This window comes from Gigantopelta aegis, chromosome 10, assembly GCF_016097555.1.
Source record: "Gigantopelta aegis isolate Gae_Host chromosome 10, Gae_host_genome, whole genome shotgun sequence".
Taxonomy (NCBI): Eukaryota; Metazoa; Mollusca; class Gastropoda; order Neomphalida; family Peltospiridae; genus Gigantopelta; species Gigantopelta aegis.
In genome coordinates, this window is record NC_054708.1 from 33,381,353 (window position 1) to 33,402,426 (window position 21,074).

At 35.8% G+C, this 21,074-nt stretch overlaps 1 protein-coding gene across 1 annotated transcript in view; it reads right to left on the reverse strand.

Moving 5' to 3' along the window:
* Nucleotides 1-21,074, reverse strand: part of LOC121383591 (E3 ubiquitin-protein ligase UBR4-like) — a 129,182-nt gene that overhangs the window by 106,678 nt on the left and 1,430 nt on the right. The window contains exons 2-12 of the mRNA XM_041513681.1: nucleotides 15,079-15,176; nucleotides 12,960-13,063; nucleotides 9,532-9,652; nucleotides 8,544-8,922; nucleotides 7,804-8,050; nucleotides 7,276-7,335; nucleotides 6,661-6,833; nucleotides 5,372-5,483; nucleotides 4,434-4,574; nucleotides 3,825-3,951; nucleotides 2,592-2,782 (exon numbers count right to left, since the gene is read on the reverse strand). Of these exons, the coding sequence (XP_041369615.1) occupies nucleotides 2,592-2,782; nucleotides 3,825-3,951; nucleotides 4,434-4,574; nucleotides 5,372-5,483; nucleotides 6,661-6,833; nucleotides 7,276-7,335; nucleotides 7,804-8,050; nucleotides 8,544-8,922; nucleotides 9,532-9,652; nucleotides 12,960-13,063; nucleotides 15,079-15,176 (1,753 nt within the window). The remainder of the gene's footprint in view (nucleotides 1-2,591; nucleotides 2,783-3,824; nucleotides 3,952-4,433; nucleotides 4,575-5,371; nucleotides 5,484-6,660; nucleotides 6,834-7,275; nucleotides 7,336-7,803; nucleotides 8,051-8,543; nucleotides 8,923-9,531; nucleotides 9,653-12,959; nucleotides 13,064-15,078; nucleotides 15,177-21,074) is intronic.

The window sequence follows — 21,074 nt, forward strand, 5'->3', positions numbered from 1 at the left end:
AAAGTTGGTTTTCTTTAACGACACCCTTATAGCACATCGATTAATTAGTCATCGGCTATTAGATGTTAAACATTTGCTCATTCTGACATTCAGTCCAATTGGCAATCTGCTACATTTTTCCATTAGCAGCATGGGATATTTTATAAGCATTTTTCTCAGACAAGACAGCGCATATCACTGCCTTTAAGTCGTGATATACTGGTTGGGACGGGTACCACTGCCATTCAATTACCAGTCATAGGGCACTGGTTGGGATGGGTATCGCTGCCATTCAATTACCAGTCATGGGGCATTGGTTGGGATGGGTATCGCTGCCATTCAGTTACCAGTCATGGGGCACTGGTTGGGATGGGTATCGCTGCCATTCAGTTACCAGTCATGGGGCACTGGTTGGGATGGGTATCGCTGCCATTCAGTTACCAGTCATGGGGCATTGGTTGGGATGGGTATCGCTGCCATTCAGTTACCAGTCATGGGGCATTGGTTGGGATGGGTATCGCTGCCATTCAGTTACCAGTCATGGGGCATTGGTTGGGATGGGTATCGCTGCCATTCAGTTACCAGTCATGGGGCATTGGTTGGGATGGGTATCGCTGTCGCTGCCTGTGAATTACCAGTCATATGGCACTGGTTGGTGGGGGGGGGGGGGGGGGGGGGGGTAACAATCAGATAAGGGTTCACAGGGGGGTTCAATCCTTCGACCCAAGCACCTCAAGTGAACATTCTACTAATTGAGCTAGATCCATGAACACTGGCCTATTAAACATCTAAAATGGAACTTAAAGGTAGGACAGGTAAACACCACCGGCTCCCACCCAGAGCAAGTTTGACAACTCAGAGGGTAGGTGTAAGGTCACTACAACGACTTGTCTCTCACCAACCACTAATCAATCCACTGTCCTGGACAGCTTGCCTGAATCTTAATTGAATACAAGCACAAAAATAAGTATAAACATAAACAAAAACACTACACTTCAGCACCTTGTTTAATTACCAGCAATAAAGTGTTTAAACATATGTAACTAATCTGCATTAACAAAGAAGTAAATAACAACAAACACAATTATGTAAACAAAAATGGCAAGCAACTAAAACCAATGAGATATAGAGAATAATACACAAGTACGAGTGGTTGCCAAATGTATCTAACTGGCGAAATCGAGTATGGGAATCAAAAGTTGTAAGATAAATCGTCACCAACAGGTACAAGTTTATTATTCTATTTCTTTTACACCTTTAAAACATCATTTTTAATATAGTTTAAAAAGAAAATACTAAACAAAAAGTCTCAGCATTATGTTGAACATGTATAAGTTAATGATGTCATAAGCATAAATGATACACTAAAATGTCGTGGTCCATTTATAGTGACATGAGAAACTTGGGTCGTGACCTCAGAACAGCCGATTACAAGTATTAGAGGTGATCTACAACATATGTTCAAGACAATATTGATCTATAACCGGTCATCCCTTAATAATTAACAAGCTTTACTGAGCACATTGTTTAAGCTTCTGACTACTGCAGGCGAGATATCTCGCCCGACGTCACGTCAGTCGATATACTGTACACTGTATACAGTGCATTCCCCAATTCATATTTCCCGCCGTTTTGCACACGACACTCACCGGAAACGGAAATATAATTAAAGAAAAAAGATTTTTTTTCAAAATGGTGGTTTTTGTTTTGATTTTTTCAATTGAAAATACCTTGAAATTTTGAGTTCAAAAAGTGGTTTTCGGCAAGTATTTTCGCTTGACAACAATGGCGGCACGTCGCGGTAATTTTCAGGGATCGATAGCTGATTGTAACAGCTAATTTGATAATAAATTTGATCGTTTTACCAACAACGAAAATTACCAAATATTGCAATATGAATCGTAGTTCGGGTTTAAAAAAAAATTCTGGTCAGAAAACCACTGTTATCGGGAATAATGGACATAAATACTGGACAGCTGGCCACAAATGCCCGTAAGTAAACGCAACTTTTTCGATTTTTTGCCTAATTTTAATCACCATTAGCCGATGTAAAATAATAAAAATTACAAAAAAAGACACGAAAATAATACTCACCGATTCATATATGAACTTTATTTCATGTATTTATGAAACATTTAAGTGAATATATGTGAGTAAAAATTATAAACTTGTACCCACTCAACGTGGTTTTTGTTAAAAATTAATCCAGTAGTCTAAAGGTTAAGCAGTGGCTAATTAGGTATATAACATTTATGTAATAATGACACTTGATCTATAGTCCTTCCCACAGGGAACACCTTGTTTCATACTATGGAATTTACTACAAGTTATTTATTTCTGAGCTGATTGTTTTCAAAATTGCACACAAAAATAGCAGGTTTTTTGTTATTTCCATAACACTTTTACTGTTTTTCTTATGTCAAACCTAATTGAAATTATTAACAAAAAACATCTTATAGGAGGATGGGACAGACTATAAAATATTACACCAACTGTTTTTTTACCATCATCACACAAACTGTTCCTGGTTGGCATCAGATGATGTTTTATAAGGACTTTCCCCACAAACAAGTCAGTACATACCACAACTGTTTATTTAATGATATACATACCCCATCAGGTTCTCTCTTGTCTGGAATGAAGTGAGGAGTGTCTCCATTGCTATGGTGTCTATTTCTCTTACTCTCAGAGGCAGTCCCCTCCCCTCTGGGGGTGTGCGGTGTAGCAACTGTAGCATCCAGCGAGTCAACTGGGGAGAGGGTTTCTTCAAACCAGTGTCCAAGAATAGGTTCAGAATCATCATCTATTTACACACACAGAAACATTTAACTTAAAAACATTTGAATCTGTTCATAATGTTCATCCATTTTGAGATTTTACGGTAAATCATAGTTTTGAGTAATTTGAAATGAAATGAAGATATGTAAAAGTACTAGCGTTGTAATTCAAAATACCTCATTAAATTGAATTTTGTTGTCAATAACAAAATTTCATCTTGCATAATAACTTTCAAAAAGTATCCTTATTTTAATTTTTCTGCCACAAATATTCACTATAAAACATAGAAATAAACATTAAACCATAAGCATTAGCAGTTCTGACTTTAGCCCACCTTTTTAAGTCAATCAAGAAATGTTTTGGAATAAGTTAAATTGGTAACAATGGTTGGCATTGTCATTATTAGAAGAAAAATATATAAAAACAAAATTAGAAGCCACAGCTGTATTGAATGTGAAAACTTGTATTTTTATCTCCTTGCGCTTTGATTATTTTATAAAGCATTCCTTACACAAAATGATTAATTAAATGGAAAGTTTAATGCATTTATCGAATTAGAATGGGATAATTATGTTTTATTTGACCATTTGCGGACATTAATACTGGTTTTACAGTCCCAAATACCTGTTTTACCATCTTCGCTTCACAAGGCAGCAGACTAGAAATATGACTTTTGACCAGGTTGTTGATAATGCTGGGGTTTTTGTTTTTTTAAATTATCATTTACACAATTGTTTTTAAAATTAATTTATTGAATTAGAATGAGGATAACTATGTACAGTCATAAATATGTTTTACTGTCTCCGCTTTGTGACAGTAAGGCCAGCATTAACGTCCGCAAGTGGTCAAATACAACATAGTTATCACCTAATTACTAAGCCTCCAACCACACCCACATAATCAATTCTGGAAACATCCTTATAATAAATCAGGTGTCTGATAACTGAAAAACAAATTCAGGTAACCAATTTCATGTAACCCATGTAATTTAGTTTTTTGGTGGTGGTGTGTGTGTGTGTGGGGGGGGGGGGGGTTTGAGGCCTGCAGTCTAGTATTTAATAATTTACCTTCTTCCTCACTGCTGTTGTCGGAAGTGCTGAAATCGTCCTCATAGAAGGTGTTCGAATCCGATGTACTGCTGCTACTCGTCTCCGAGGTCTCTGAACCCTGCTTCAGTCTCTTGAGCAAAACCGCCTGCAGCGGAAAATTACAACGCATACACGATTAATAGTTGAATCTCAATACAATACAAAAATACAGGGATGATTGGCACACCAAAAAGGCAGAATATCGCAGAAAGGTGGCCACTGAAAATAGGAAAGGAAAGTTTGTATAATTACACCTCAGCGTATCTGTAGTTATTCAACACTAGGTCCATATGCCATATCAGCCTTTATTGAATGTTGGATTATTTTGGTCAATTATCTAAGTTTGGCTTGATTTAAAAAGAACTTTTTTTAAAATAACAAAAGTGTTCAATTTTTATGTGCAATTTGTCAAGAAATTAATTTAAAAAAACAAGTTTAAAATTACATTTTTAAAAATTAATTTATTCTGATAAACTCTAATGTTTGATGTAATTCTATCTCTGTTAATCTGTCTCTACTAGATGGAGATTAATTTTGTATTTATGTAGAATGACAATGGTTGTGTTAGTCGAAGTTCAATACAAATACCTTCTTAAATGACACTGTAACCAGATTGAAGAGCAAGTCGGTGAGACTGACTCGGGCCATCAGTTTCTTTACACGTAACCAAGCAACCAGTGACTTGGATATTGTCACATCCATACCAGGATGCATTTCTGAAATCGATGTCTGGGGAAAAGAAAAGAAATATGTTCAATTGAAAAAAAAAGATTTATACATTTACAACTGTCTACCGGTACCAATAATGACAAACTTCAAAACCACTGTTAACCAAATTTAGCTATACCAATTGTGCAAGCAATTTTTTATGAAATTAATCTCCAGCAGTGACTTAAAGATGCCATCCTGTCTCGGACTTCGCCATGAGCAAAATCAAGGTGAGCTGAAGATCACTCTCCCGAAATGATGCCAGGTGAGCAATAACAAGAAGTTTCAAATGAAATTTATTAAATTTTTTATCGCAAGGCGATCAATTTACAGCTTTTTAAAAACTTTCTAGGTGTGAGTGGAGGAGAGTGGGAGTGATCACTAGCATGTTTTTGATAATGACTGCTCCTCACCATATTATACCATCATTAAATAATGCAAAACACAAACACAACTATAGTTTCAGTACATTTGTGTTATCATTACCAGTGGTTATTGTCAGCTGTGTCATTATGTTTTATAATACAAACCAGTGGAATAACACCCCATTTCTTAGTGTTATAATGGAAAAAACCCATTGTTTTTTTAACAGATTAGCAACCATTAAGAAATGTTTAATGACACACCAGCATAAAAAAAAAAAAACATGGGCTATCAGGTGGCAAACAGAAGTATATGAAAAGGATTACAGTATTTATATTCAAGTAATCTTTTTAGATTTACGTAAAAACTGTTTAAAAAATTACAAATATTACAGGTAAATATTCGAAAATTTTGCATAAAAATCCGAAAAACATTAACAAAATCTAAGCATTCACCTCAAGATCTCCATGACAACCTTCTATCTGTAGATCATCCATTAGGGCAGTGAGTAGCTGGACTGCACGAGTACCCAGTGCCACAGCCAGGACCCCAAACCCTTGAAATGCACTGAAGAGACGAACAAGAGTTAAAATATAACTATGTGCAGGCTTTTTGACAGAAAATAATTTGAGGATATATAATTAAAACAAAACAGACAACAAGTGCCCCTATTAGGTGGTTATAGGTTTGAAATGTTTTAACATGGGACATTGTATTTCATGCACTTTAAAAATATCAAACAGCAGTTCTCTAGCTATAATTTACAAAAATATATATCAATCAATTTGCAAGAGTTTAGGGTATATAATTTTACCTTTCAAATCCTGGTGTGCAAATTTTTTTAAAAACTCACCCCATTATTCCTTCCTTGTGTGAAGCACCCTTCTTACAAATGTTCACCCTGACTGCTTTGCTAATATGTTTTTTTTAATCTAGCATGTTACAGAGAAATGTAACTGCCAATTTGTACAACAAAGTTGAAGTTTTAAATCAGTAGACAATTCTGCCTTGTGTTGTTTCCCATAATAACAAGCATTCTGAGAGTACTGCTAAAGCAATACATGTCCTTTACCAAACCTAAATTTGTTTCATATCTCCAAAATGTAAGGGTCATACTTCTGTATAATGTGGTGATATTTGATCAGTAACAGGATATGATAATGCTATATATAAAATTTCATCTCAATATCTTCAGGCATTGCAAAACAAAAGACTGGAAAACAAATTTTCATATCTCCTAATTTAAGGGGCATAACCCCCATCAAAAAAGGGCAAATCACCATGAACTTTATTTTACAATGAGTAAGAAATGTTTGGAAACGAGTTTCAACAAGCACGAGTGTATTATTTTATTTCTGTTACACCCTGAAAAATTAAATTCTTAATATAGGTTAAAACTCAAACCGTGACAAAAATACTTAGGTTAAAAGTATATAAGTTAATGACAACATAGACACAAATGAAGTACTAAAATGAATTCATGTGTTTATGAATCCTCGGGAAACAGGGATTATGAGTCCTATGACCATGGAACAGCCAATTACAATCCTTAGACGTGATCTCCATCTTATGTTGGAGAGGAAATGATCCACAATGGATGATCTCTTAAACAGGTGTGTAAGATACTGACAGTCTAAACAAGAAAATGTTTTAAATATGTATTTTAATCATTAAAAAAAATCTTTAGTTGAACCCATCTTAATAACTGTAGCAAACTCAGGACAGTCTGTTAAAAAGTGAGTACCTCTTTGCAGTGCTTGATCTTTGCTGTGACCCAGAATCCTTGGCTTTTTGTCCACCATCCCTTCCTTTGGCGTAGTCTTTTCGTTCCAGGATCATGGCAGGGGTCAGTCCCATAATCCCCTGCAGACCCTTGAGTAGGATCCACACAGCCAGAAGATTCAGATTTTGAGCAACCTGACAAACAATTGAAACATCCACTGTTACAATAAAACCAAACTCACTGCATGAGAAATGAAGAAATCTCTTTTGCACATTAAGCCAAGTCCACATTTCACACTGCGACAGAAAATACTACCAATGACTCTCGTAGTTAGTATAATCGAACATCAGATTTTATACTGAATGCCAAAAAAACCCATCAAATGCCTTTTTAAACATTATGAACTGCATATATATTTTAATAACTTATTTTAATTCTCGGCTACTTTTTACAGTATACATTCATGTTCATGTATGGCAGATAAAAACTGTAAAACATAGGGATACGTAATACTCAAAACATGATCTCCAAGATGTGCATTTTTGTCACACTTTAACTACTATTTAGATTTTTGTCCTCCAACATTCAAACAAAAAGATTATCAACATTTGTTGTCTCTCAAAGTAGAAAACTTACATTTCCACCTCCACGTGTGGAATTCCGAATAGTCGTTGAAACAGAATTGAAAATCTCCAACTGCAAATAAAATAATTTATAGTAATTTACCAAAATGTGTTTGTTTTTTACAATACTAGATGCATTTATTTAAGATATACACTTGCAATGAATCTTTTAATTTTGAAAACAAAAAGATTTTAAAGTCAAGAGATTTTACTGGACATTTTAATTATTTTATGTGATGTATGATCTTGCAAGGCATGTAAATATCAAAACGCAACTATAATGTAAAATAAAAACGCTCTGGCACTCACCAATATGGCTAATTTTGAATTTTAAAAACAATTAGGGAATTTTATTTTAATTTAGCAAATAAATTCCATGTAATAATTGTTATTTTATTAGAAAATAACTGTAAGTTTGTATTGTCTTTTACTTTAAATAGATTTGGCGAAATGTTCTGCTCACCCTGATAGTAAGTGGGTTAATCAAAATTGAGAAGACTGTTTTCAAAACAAAATGCCAAGCCATTTCTGTCCCACATACCGTTTTCTGTACAATGTTTCGTCCATAGCTGTCAATCTCTTCATCCTTAGAACCAGACGGCTGACTGGCTGACATCGGCTTCACCATGTTGACAATGGTGTTCGCCATCGCCACAGTGACTGAGGCATACAAACAGCTCAGTGTAATGTTCACAATCTTATCCAGCCTTTTGGGTGTCAGTGGTTCCAAAGCAGGCAGTGAGAATGATCGCCACACAATGGATATGTCGCTCAGTAGTGACTGGAAGCTGTCAGAAGAACAAACAACAGTCTAAGGTTGTTTCAAAAAAAAGAAAAAAGTATTGGAACACATGCATATAATTAGCATCTACTATTGAAAAGCAATCAAGTTTAAATCAAACTTTCCAATACATTTAATTGTATTGATATGGACAGAATGTATAACACAATGTATAAAAAGCAGTATTTTTAATATATACCTGGTCTATGGTTGACGGTAATAATATTAATAACTACAAAAATGTATTTTCTTTCCAAGGATTAAAAACGACAATGTAAAAAAAAAAAAATGTAAAAAACTGTTTTGGGTCTAAAAAGTAGGATTACTGTCCGGTTTTATTCAAACAACAACAACAGGACATTTATGGATTACACTAAAATCCAGAATTCTGAAAAAAATACAGCGGATATTTTCATCTGTGATATACCATATTGTTCACTGGAGGTTTTTTTGTCAACTGAACCATTTTTGTTGAGAATATGTCCAGGTCAATTACAAACCTGTTCCGAGTGGTCAATGCCTCTGACAGTGTGCCAGGCATGAGAAATGTCTTGCCAGCAATGGCATCCTTCACTCTCTGCATGTATTTGCCGAGGAACACCAGGTGTGAGCACGCATCGAGCAGAATGCTAGCTCCGTCTAGCTGCAGGAGAATCTGCGTGTTCTTCCGCGCAAATATGGCCGTCATCTCCTCCACGGCATCATTGACGTGCATCACGGTCGTGACCCCGTCACTCCCGACAACTTCCACCGGTCCATCTGATTTCGAAGTACTTGTGGACGAGACCTCGTCAAACACCGAGGTGAGCTGGTCAAACAGGTTACTTCCTGTGTCCAGGCGAGGTAGCTTCGTTTCCTTGCTCTTCGTTTCTTCTCCGTCTAAGTCAAAAAAACAAAAAAGAAACAAATTTAAGATTAAAGTATCAGCCAACTGGTTTGATTGCAGGATACCAACAGAAACAAATAAAATTTTTGCAAGTGAAAAATATTAAGTTTAATATCACCTCAGCACATTTTATATTTGGTTCAGAGGACTATAATACAGGCTACTACCAAAAAGCAGCAAGAGATTCTTTTCATAAGATTTCAATTTAAAAACCAGCCTGCTTAATAGTAATAGCTGATTAGAAGTTTTTTTGTTTTGTTTAACGACACTACTAGAGCACATTGATTTATTAATGACCGGCTACTGGATGTCAAACATTTGGTAATTTTTTTAGAAACACACTACATTTTTCCATTACTAATGATTTTTTTTAATATGCATCATCCCACAGACAGGACAGCACATACCACTGCCTTTGATGTACCAGTACTGGTGCACTGGCTGGAGCACGAAATAGCCTAATGGGCCCACTTACAACTGATTATGTTACTAAGAGTCCTGACAACATAACTATTATATTTCATATATATATGTATATGAACATAACAGAAATGTATACACACACACACACACACACACACTACATGATCATTGATAATTACCTTCAATAATATTTGATGGTCGCTCTGCAGACTTCAGCATAGATGCAAATGTCACAACATCAGCCTTAGGTAAACACCCATTTCCCTTGCAAAGACCTTTGATCAGAATCATCAGATATTTCTAAAATCAAATTTTAAAATTTGTAAATAAAGACAAAAAAGTAAAGAATAGTGAAAGATGAACATAATAAATTAAAATGAGCAACATGGTAAACATACGAGTCATGTAGTGCTACTATTAGCGCTCTTAACTAAATATTTACAACTTTATTTACATAGCAGTATAAAGTAAAAATTACCAGTTGGGTTCTAAAGATGTGTTGATTGATTAAAGGAGACCGGACACCAAACCATATATACGGCGTAATGAATTGTTTGCCGTCATAAACCACAACACGCAACTACCGTGCTCCCCATATTGACTAAGTTAAGCGTGCCAGTCTTGGTTGGGTGTTTTTTTTCGCCGATCTCCGATGTTTGCCGGAAACTGTCGACAATTGATGAGCTAGACCCGTGACATCATCGATGAGAGAAAAACTGAAGAAACTACCAAGCAGCATGGACGAACTTAGCGATTCGAGTGACGAAGAATTGTGTCCAGCTTGTGCTAATGGCATCAAACCGTATCAGTTTGAACCACTTATCAGAGACTTTGTCCCTAATCCTGTAAATGTTGAATCAACTGCCGACGAAGACGAGGAAACCACACGGTCATAGACTAGCATACAAGCATTTTTAAAACATAATTTTTTATGACATTTTTAATGTAAACTGAAGCAAATGGACCTAATTAGACGAAAAGCACACAAAATGTAATAATATTTCATCATAAATCTTGTTCAGCATAGATGTAAATATGACACATCAGTGGATATTCCATAGGCCGATTTCGCAAATTTGCAAAAAGCGTCCCCTCATCACCAATGCAAGAAATAATAATTTAATAAAAAAACGTTGTTCTCTTAACTAGTTACCCTCCAAGTTTTAATGTGTTTGGTTAAACTGTGTATTTTTAATTATTAAGAAAATGTGTTACCAGTCTGCCGAAACTGTCCACAGCCGGGTACAGAAACACAGAAATGTTGGAAAATATTATAGTTGCCAGATACTGACAATCACTTTACAACTAATATGTCTTATCGACAATATTATTATGTAGTCTTTGCATTTATTAATATAAAATACAACAGACCCGTAGGAACTGGGGAGGGGCGGGCCTAGGGGCTTGTTCTCCATCACACACTCTAGGATAAAAATGTATGTTTTAAGTTTTTACTATTTTGCATAAATAAAGATAAAAATCTAGTTTGTATCCCTCACTAGAGACTGTATTCCCCTTCTGATGTAGAGTTTATACCCGGTCCGTCAGTGACCCCCCCCCCCCCCCCCCCAAGTCGTTGCTATGGGCCTGTAAAAACTAAATATTTTCAAAGGAGTATATTCGGTGGTTATAGGTTTGAAATGGGTTTTTTATTGAACATTTTATTTCATGCACTTTTATAAAATTTTAAACAGCAATTATGTTACTATAATCTATCAAAAAAATAAAACATTATATATATATATATATTAACTTCTGAGATTTTTTAGTACATACATGTAAGTTTACCCTCCGCACCCTCTGGCAGAAACCCAGGGTATTAAAATAATTATTTGGTGTGGAGTATTTTTAATATGACATACAGAAAGCATTGAAAAGTACAATTTTATTATGCTTTAATAATCGACATTAGCTTTAAAACTAATTAACCATCATTCCTTCTGGCCACAGTACATATGTTGTTCCTGCCAAAGTGTTAGCATTTTAATTTTAATGACAACATACTGAACTGACTATAAACATTGTTAACCAATGTAATAATTCACGTTTTGAAGGTGTTTTGTTATAAGGTTAACAAACCAACTAGATAAAGAGATGTTAGTATGGAGTCGTTATGGGCTGTCGGTGAAAATTAATTTGGTAATTTTAGGTAAATAAATGTGAAGTTTAAATATTCATATGTGAACAAATTGCAATACCTTTATTTAATGTATATCTTAAGTACATACTTGTTTTAATTTTCACCTTGTAAATGTACCATACATAACCTGCTGTATTTAGTTGGTGTAAAGCCCATTCGACGACAACAATGCGTCCATGTTTTAAAACAACTTTCGTTTTTTTGGAAATCGAAACCATGATGTTGGCCGTTTTTTGGGATGCATTGCTGTTACTGTTGCAGTTAAACACTGCGCAGTTAACTATCATATAATTACATCGACAATATATAATAACACTAATTATCTTGTAAATTAAATTTCCGATAAACCTGGAGACAAAAAAAAGAAAGAAAAGACGACTAAAAGGCACAACCAAAGAATCAACACGTGTACCGGTATTGCTTGGCAACTCTCACCGATGACATTTTGCCTCGCTTTCGTTCAGATCTATGCATAATCCCACCCACTTCTGTTTTTACCCCAAACCTAAGACGCGCAGCTGACCGGTGCCTCGTAGCGAGCCGGGCATTAGAGTATTGCGGTCTTTGACGCTAACTTAATCCATTACACACTACATGTCTTTTGGTGTCCGGTCTCCTTTAAGAAATTAATGATCAATTGTCAAGAAAAATATTAACTGTAATATCTACTAGGGTCTAGATGATGTACATCTTAAAGTTGTTGGGTTGGATTTCAGTAGTGGTTCACGAGGTACCAGGTTTCTTCTCTCTTAGTTACTCTTTAACATGAATTGTGTTTCAAGGAAATCATCCATAAAAATTATTTGTATGTACAGTAAATATAAAATATCTGAAAAGATTAGTGAAATGGTCACCAGTGAATAATAGCACTCAAAGGTGTTATTTCCACAGTAGAAAGTATTATTTCACTGTAAGCAATACCACTTTATCAGAAAGAAATGTTTTATTTAACGACGCACTCAACACATTTTATTTACGGTTATATGGCGTCAGACATATGGTTAAGGACCACACAGTTTTTGAGAGGAAACCCGTTGTCGCCACTACATGGGCTACTCTTCCGATTAGCAGCAAGGGATCTTTTATTTGCGCTTCCCATAGGCAGGATAGCACAAACCATGGCCTTTGTTGAACCAGTTATGGATCACTGGTCGGTGCAAGTGGTTTACACCTACCCATTGAGCCTTGCGGAGCACTCGCTCAGGGTTTGGAGTCGGTATCTGGATTAAAAATCCCATGCCTCGACTGGGATCCGAACCCAGTACCTACCAGCCTGTAGACCGATGGCCTGCCACGAAGCCACTGAGGCCGACCACTTTATCAAAATGATTATCCCATGTAAATTGATTAGCAACTGCTGTTTAATGTTTTGAAATTGTGTAGCAATCTCTGAAACTTGCATAAAAAATTGTGATGCGATACCAAACAAAATGTTCCCTGTATTAATAGTGGGTTTTTTCTAATTACCTGTGAAATGGTGCAGCTCTCACTGTGTGTTTGCAGTCGCTGCAGCAGGAAGCGCAACAACACTTGACATGCTGATGTCGTCTGAGACAAATCAGACTTTGACACTAAATAATAAATAGGAAATATTTTAACACTAAATAATAAATAGGAAATATTTTAACGCTAATTAATAAATAGGAAATATTATACCAATACAAACACTTCTGCTAAATATTACATAATGAAATTACATCTTGGATGACAAAAAGAAGAAATGAAAGGATTATATTTGTTTAATACCTTACATTTTGTTAAACTACACTTATTTATTTTGTGTCCAATATATACATTAAGTTATATATATCTACAATTGTCTAGTGATACTGAAAGAGGGTTGGTGAGAAAGAGGGTGGGCAAGATGGCCAACCACTGAGGTGTGCTAACAGAAGGCAAAATAGACAGGAATTAACACCCTGGATCAAAAATACCTGTAGCCAAAATATTAGCTAAATGGAATTTTTATTAGCCATATTGAAAATGCTTTAGCCAAAATTGTTTTACCTAGTACTGTATAGAGTATTTATATATGAATATGAAAACGCATCTTTTTCAGTTAACTGTGTACAAACTGGAATAAATCTGAATAACATAACCGTATTACCGTATCAAAATCAAAGACGGCAATAGGGGTAGGGGCAGTTAATATATTACTTCGATTTTTCAGCAGTGGGGGGATGGGGTGATGCATTATCTTCAGAGTTGGAAGCCAGTACCCTGTACACCTGCCCCCACTTTTAAGGCCTATGACATTAAATTAACAAACATATGGGGGTGGGTGAATGTTTATGGAGGGTGTTGTTTTTTGTTTCTTCCTTTTTTTCCCCAAATAAAAAAGTTGAGGGGTTTTTTTTTAATACAGAACTAATTATTTCTTGAAATAGCTATCTTTATGTTAGTTTGAATTGCTTTTTTTTAAAGTGACCCATCAATTAACCACCACCAACAATTTCATAATTTGCACCATGTTGTTGCTGTTGATTTTAGCGTCGTGTTAAATGCTTGTGATTTCTGCTTGTAAAATACCTAGGCTAAGAATGCTGACTCCACAGTATATTCCATTTATTATATTTTTTTTAAATAAATAAATAAATTTTAAAAAATAAAATTTACGGTCTTTTTAAAATCCAGCTAACTTATTAAATTTCACCTCACAGTCTTACAAATATATATCTAACAAATATGATTATTGTAAACTAATTTTATTCAGTGTATGTTTAACTGCAGTTTGTATAAATACAGCATGTTCATTTCCCGCAATCGTGATCTGCATGTGTGCTCTCAACCATGGGTACAAAATTAACAAAGACAAAGAAATAACCGAAACTGCAGTTCGGTATTCATTGATGTGAACAACTATTGTTTTTCTACAAATTTATATCAAGATTTACTCCTGTGTAATCGTATTCTTTAATGTCCACAACGATGTCTCTTGACACGTGGGTGTTAGCCGACTCTGAAGCGTGACGTATATTCGTGCCGAGAGTTGTCCTCAGTTCAGCCAACGAACGTTCTTCCTAATGTTCGCGAACTATTTGACTGGTGTTTGTCGTGTCCATTTAGTTTAACGTGAAGTGCACAAACCAGTCTATCGAACGTTTTGTTTTCGCTCGGTCTGGCTGAACTCAGCACTTTGGATAGCCTATATGTCTTTCGGCCCTGAACTGGCAAGTGCATTCAAATTGACAGCATTGTCGGTCTGTTTTTATTACTTTGATTCAAAGACTTTACAAAGTTGAAATAACAAGTTACAGACTTTGATTTTATACATGTTGAATGCATGCCATTAAAATTAATAACCGTGATTATTAAAATAAGCAAACTTCATTAGGCACACGTTTCTCATTACTGGTCGCGAGATCGTTATTACGCTAATTGAATATTTGGTATTATTATTATATTTGAATGTCGGATAGATTATGTAACAGTTTGTTCACACCAGAAGACAGAAAATGGCCACTTGCAAATTTTATTAGCCATTTTGTTTTTTAATTAGCCAATGGCTAATTTGGCTACCGACAGCGTGAGCCCTGAAATCATATGGTGCAAAGTAATATATGTATCAATGTACATTCATACTTACAGTTTGATGAACTGGCACTGAGAAAGTGGGTGGCCAGTGCCACAAATGATGAGTAAAATGGTTCATATTCTTCATCGTGTTCAAATATGTGGTTTTCACTGAAAACAAAAAATCAACTAATAATAACATACAGAATAATTTCAATCGTAAGCAATGAAAATTCGTTAACACACGCACACATCAACATTTCAACGATACATCTAAAATAATGTTTCAATCAGCAAGTTGTCCTTAATTGTTCAATATCATACTCTTCTACCTGTCTAAGAAATATTGGTTTTATAGGGTTCTTTAGTAGGCTACACGCAAAAATTTGGAGGTGGGATCTTGACTTCTCATGGACTCTTTTTTTATGCTTACAAATGTACACTTCATTGCACTCAGATGATATAGCTGCTTAAATTAAATATTCTCAAACATCCCACTTTCAAACCCTCGGTTAACATTACTGTTACACATACACATATACATATAGCATATATATATATGACCCTAATACAGAATTTTGAAGTTTGATAAAATAAGGCAAAGTGAACATTTATTGGTACATAATCTTTTGTCATACCATGTTCTGTGTTCATTCGGAAAGGTTCAAAATGATACACGCACTACAAATCGAATCACTTAGAAATGCATTGATATAGTCTCACACCAAACAAAAACAATGGATTGACAAGGTGTTACCGACTTCTTAATACTGATAATAACGCAGCGACTTGAGCCTACTTCCTGATATCAGGACTCAAAATATTCAAAAAATTTCACCAGTCTCAGGAGACAGGTACTCTTTTTTTCTCAACTGTCTTTAGGGTACAACTTATGCAATTTCAAAATATATTTGAACAAGTCATTTGACATGTGTATACACTGAAGAAAAGGTTTTTATTTTGTGTTCAGCAAAGTCTCTCTTTTAATGGTTACAATTTTTACAGTCCTGGTAAAGTGCAGGGTCCAAACAGCCCTTAGGGGAAACACTGATTTAAAATATAATACTTACTAGGATGCAGAAAATAAAGAGGGCACAAAAAAAATAAAGAATAAAGGGAGAGGGTGACAAAACATGAAAGTGGGGCATCCCGCCCTATTTCAATGGAGCAGCGAGAACATATCTGGTATTGATTACAAATTATTTATTTCTGACCTGACTTGTTTTCAAAATTGCACACTAAAATAGTGTGGGGTTGATTTTGTGTGGGGTTGATTTTGTGGGGGGTCCAAAATACTTTTACTTTACTTCTTACGTCAAAGCAAACTGAAATTATTTACACAAAAAATCTGTGTACCGGTAGGAAGAATGAATGAATGAATGTTTAATGATAACCCAGCACAAAAATACACATCGGCTAATGGGTGTCACAAAAGATAGGTGAGACGGACTATTATGAACTGTTGAATTCCATCCCAAATCACTTCCACATTCTTTCTAATTATACAGGCCCTCAGATTTCACAGAAATAATAATTTCATGGAACCGAAAACAAATTTCACATGAGTATTATATTGAGTACATTTAAAAACACACATATTTCCTGGTCATGTAGACCACCTGTTCCTTTTTCCCTTGATTGAGACAGTTAATTGTAAACAGGGTATCTGTGAATAATTTTTAAAAATTCTAAAAAAAAAAATAATAATTTTAAAAAATCATATCGAGTATGACTATTCAACAAAATCAATTATATACTCTTCAAAAAAAGTAGGTGAACTCAAATAAGAATTTACAATTGCCAAAATTGTAAGGTACATTAGCTGTGGGGAATGGTTATATGATAATACAGGGCTAGAAATGAAAAAAAAAATCTACATGCACCAGGTGCATGCTAAAAAAAAAGTTACATGCACCATTAAAATTCTGCATGCACCAAAAATAAGGTAAATCCTGTTAATAATCAGGAAAATACTATTTTAATTACCTTGATTAAAGTGTTGATTATCATTTTCTTTTTAATTTAACTGTCTTAATTGTCACTATCAGTATCACTGTCTGACATCCATGCTGGATCACAGTCACTGTCGATACAACTGTGTTTATTACTGATTCTTGATCAAATTTGAAAATTTCACCCAACGTAAACGCCTTACAGAAATCTATAATAGGCCTATTACAAAAACGTACGCATATTTGTGTTTTGTATTAAGCAAGTTATGAACTTTTCTTAACTCGATAATATCTTTTGGTATAATATAAATTAGCCTATGGAATTCGATGAGAACTTGCGATTGAAATAATCACTGGCTGATTTCGAGTCACCTACGCGAGTAACGCACCTGCACGTTCACAATCATCTGATCAAGTGCCCATATCTGAGGTCGAAAATGTTCAAGGCAGTTACGGTACTTTGTATTGATCACAGATTTGGCGGAGTTCAATTTGTCAGTGACGACAACAACTGTGTTATGCGCGTGGATACCCCAAAGTCGGTCTCGACCACCTTCCCTAATACCGTTCACGGATATAACGGATTTTAAATATATTTCACGGAAATGACCGAAAGGGCGCCATTGTTGTAAGTAGGATTATGGGATACAAAATGGATGCTCCCATAAGATAAAAGTTATCGTTTTCATGTGGTGAACAGATTACGAAATGCATACGCAAAAGTCAACAACTTGAGTCAGAATCTGGTTGACAACAGGATATTAGTATACGCAATACACAGTACTTGAAAAATATTAGCATGCACCGCCACCCAGTTTTAAAAGTTACATGCACACGCAAAAATCAGCATGCACCGGTGCATGTACTAACACTGCATTTCGAGCCCTGTAATAGTGACTTAATTGGGCAAACATTACAACCGGTAGTTCAGTATTACAGAGTAGGTTTTATGACCACCAAAGATCTTGGAGGACGATTGGGGTCAGAAGTGAAATTTGAAAGTTGACGGGATTTTTTTTTTTATCAGTAGTGGGTGATACTGCCACGATGTGTCAGACATTCATTCAGTCGATGAGGCATACTGCATACGAGTCTCCCAATGGCCATTTGAGGGAGTCTGTTCCACTCCTCTTGCTAACATGGTCCACAGTCTTTGACGTTGACGCACACATCTCCCTATAATGTCCCAGACGTGTTCAATGGGGCAAAGGTCTGGGCTCATTGCTGGCCATGGCATTCGATAGATATGCTGCTGAAGGTGAGCACTGACGATTCGTGCATAGTGAGCACTGGCACTGTCGTCCTGAAAAACTAAACGTCAACCCACATGCAAACGGATGACAAAGGGTGTCAGTATGTTGTCCTGGTAGTATTGCCCAGTGACCCTTCCTTGCACAATATGGAGGGGGGGGGGGTTATTAGTCATAGTGATACCACCCCACACCATAACCGATCCCCTACCAAATCTGTCATGAAATCGCATTGTGACGTTGGCGTGCCATTCATTTCGTCGTCACCAGACCCGACCACGCCTGTAGAGGAAGTCTAAAGTGAATAGGGACTCATCTGAAAATATGACGTGACCAGCGATGAATACACTAGTTCTGACGCTCCCTACACCATTCACGTCTGTGGGCAATGTGACGATTTGTCACGGTAGGCACAACCCGAGATGGGCTGCATGGAGACGATTTCTAATCGTCTGACCCGTAACTCGGACACCAGTAGCCTGATGAAGGTTTGTAACAATCTGATTTGCCATTTGAGCTTAATTTCTTAAAGCCTGGTTACGGATGAATTGATCCTGTACTCCTGTCATTGCCCTGGGAGGACCTGAACGGGGTCGATCATCAACATTTTGGGTTTGTTGGTACCTGTTCCATAGTCTGCTAATCATTGACTTTGAAACATTGAAGGTGTTGGCCACTTCACGCTGACTTCTGCCCATTTGCAGCATTCCAATAGCCCGTAAACGGTCAAAACCGTATTGCGATATAAGAAATCGTATTGCAATATGTATTGCAATATAGTTGATATTATTTAAATTTAATATTTATGGGTTGGGTCTTTTTTTTAATGAAAACAGAAGGCATAACTTTTTAATGATTTTTATTAGTTTCAGCTGTCAGGCTAAATGTTTTAGGCCATATTTTTATTTTTTAACACAATACTTGTCTACTAGAACACCGGTGTGACGGTGTCAAACTATTTATAAATTGTCACATTCGGAAATCCTTACTATCGGGCTTTTCCGTTGCTGCTCGCTTAACACGGAAATGTACGTATTGAGTCGCTATGTTTCGGCAGATCGACCAAACCAGAGCCGAGGTATTTTGAACGATCGGCTGAAGTATTCCGAGTTCAGTGAAAAACAGCGAAGTGTGATTCTCACTTGTTGGTTTATTTCTTTGAAGATGATAGCCGTATTCCAACGTAAATGAACAATGAATGATAATTGTAAGATGTAATTAGCCTGGTATTTTCAATGGACTTTAAACACGTTTTGTTTAGAAGTCAGAACCAAGTATAACCGACCTATCACTTCGTATGTGTAAGTAAACAAAACGTGATAGTTACACTTCCTGTCACCACCAATTAATAAAATGACTGTGGTTTTTGTTTTTTATTTGCCTATTTAAGTCAATAAAATAGCGTAGAAGTCAGATCCAAAATGTTGATGACCGACCCCTATCAGGTCCTCCCAGGGTATGACAGGAGTACAGGATAATTCATCCGTAACTACGCTTTACGTGATAGCTCAAATAATCTTCCTGTCACAAACCTTCAAGGCTAATGATGTGGTTTTAGAAATGTCTTGCCCATCTTATTTGCCTACCGTTCGTCAAGTCACAGAAAATGGTGTAGGGAGCGTAGAACTAATTCATCGCTGGTCACGTCATATTTTCAGATGAGTCCCTATTAACCGCGGTTCATATCGAGCTGATCAATTATCGCGGTATACCGGTTTATCGTTGCAGCACTAATACGCTGCATTGCAAATTCAAACAAAAATGACTAAAAACAAAACAATAACAACTGTATGACCAACAGAATGAAAAAGATTGACAGAAATAATGTTCACAGTGATTAATCGACCTTCCTGGAAATTGTCAAAATCCAGAATGACACCCCACGCACATGTATGGGGCAACTGCGTGATCCATGTGCAAACTATGGAATGTGTTTCGGTGTGTTGATAAACAGACCTGAACGTTCTTTACAGGGATGTGTGTGGTCAAAATGTATGTTCGGTCTAATAGTTGATATTAACATTAATATTTCTGGTTCCCCTACTTTTTTTATAAGAGTATATATAATTAGTTTTTTAAAACAGTGTCCGATGGGTTCCCATGATCACAAAGCACACAACCAAAAAATTGTTTCCCTTGAAATTTGAAATCCTATGGCCTGATTACACTGCGCAAGCACAAACTTTGATATTACTGCAAATGTACAGGGCTTCTAAATTTTTTTATAAAAATCCACTAGCCATGGGATCAGATATTTTAAAAATTCACAACTCTGCTTTACTTTAAGTAAACAAAATTTTAAAATATTAATAATCGGATGTCACATAAAGAGGGAGATAGAGTATTAAAGGGGGTGGGGGAGCAGGCAGGATATTTATATTTACAAAAATTTCTTAAATGCTCCATTTGACACATTTTTTTCACTATCCATCGGGCATGTTGATAGTAGTTATTAATTACCCCAACATCAAATGTCACTGGCCATGGAAGTGCAGCTACCATAATTTAGAAGCCTGTATGTGTCAACTAAACAAGCCTCGACCGATTGAAATACAAAATGAGGACCAAAAAAAGGTAAGAATTTAGTTTTGCCATGTACAGAAGTGGTAATTCAGTTATTGCATACATGAACTATATCCAGAAATGAAGAAATTAGATTTGCCAGACTGATAGTGAATGTTGTCTACACATGTTTTCTCTATATATTGTTGCAAGTCAATCTCAAAGTGGGGTGAATGTATGAAAGGCCAGTTGTGTCATATCTACAACTGAAAAGCAACATTAGTGTATTTTTATTGTTTCTAAAATGATTTTTCTTCTATCTTTTTTCAGCCAGCTATATATAAAAGTTGTTAGCATGTGCAACA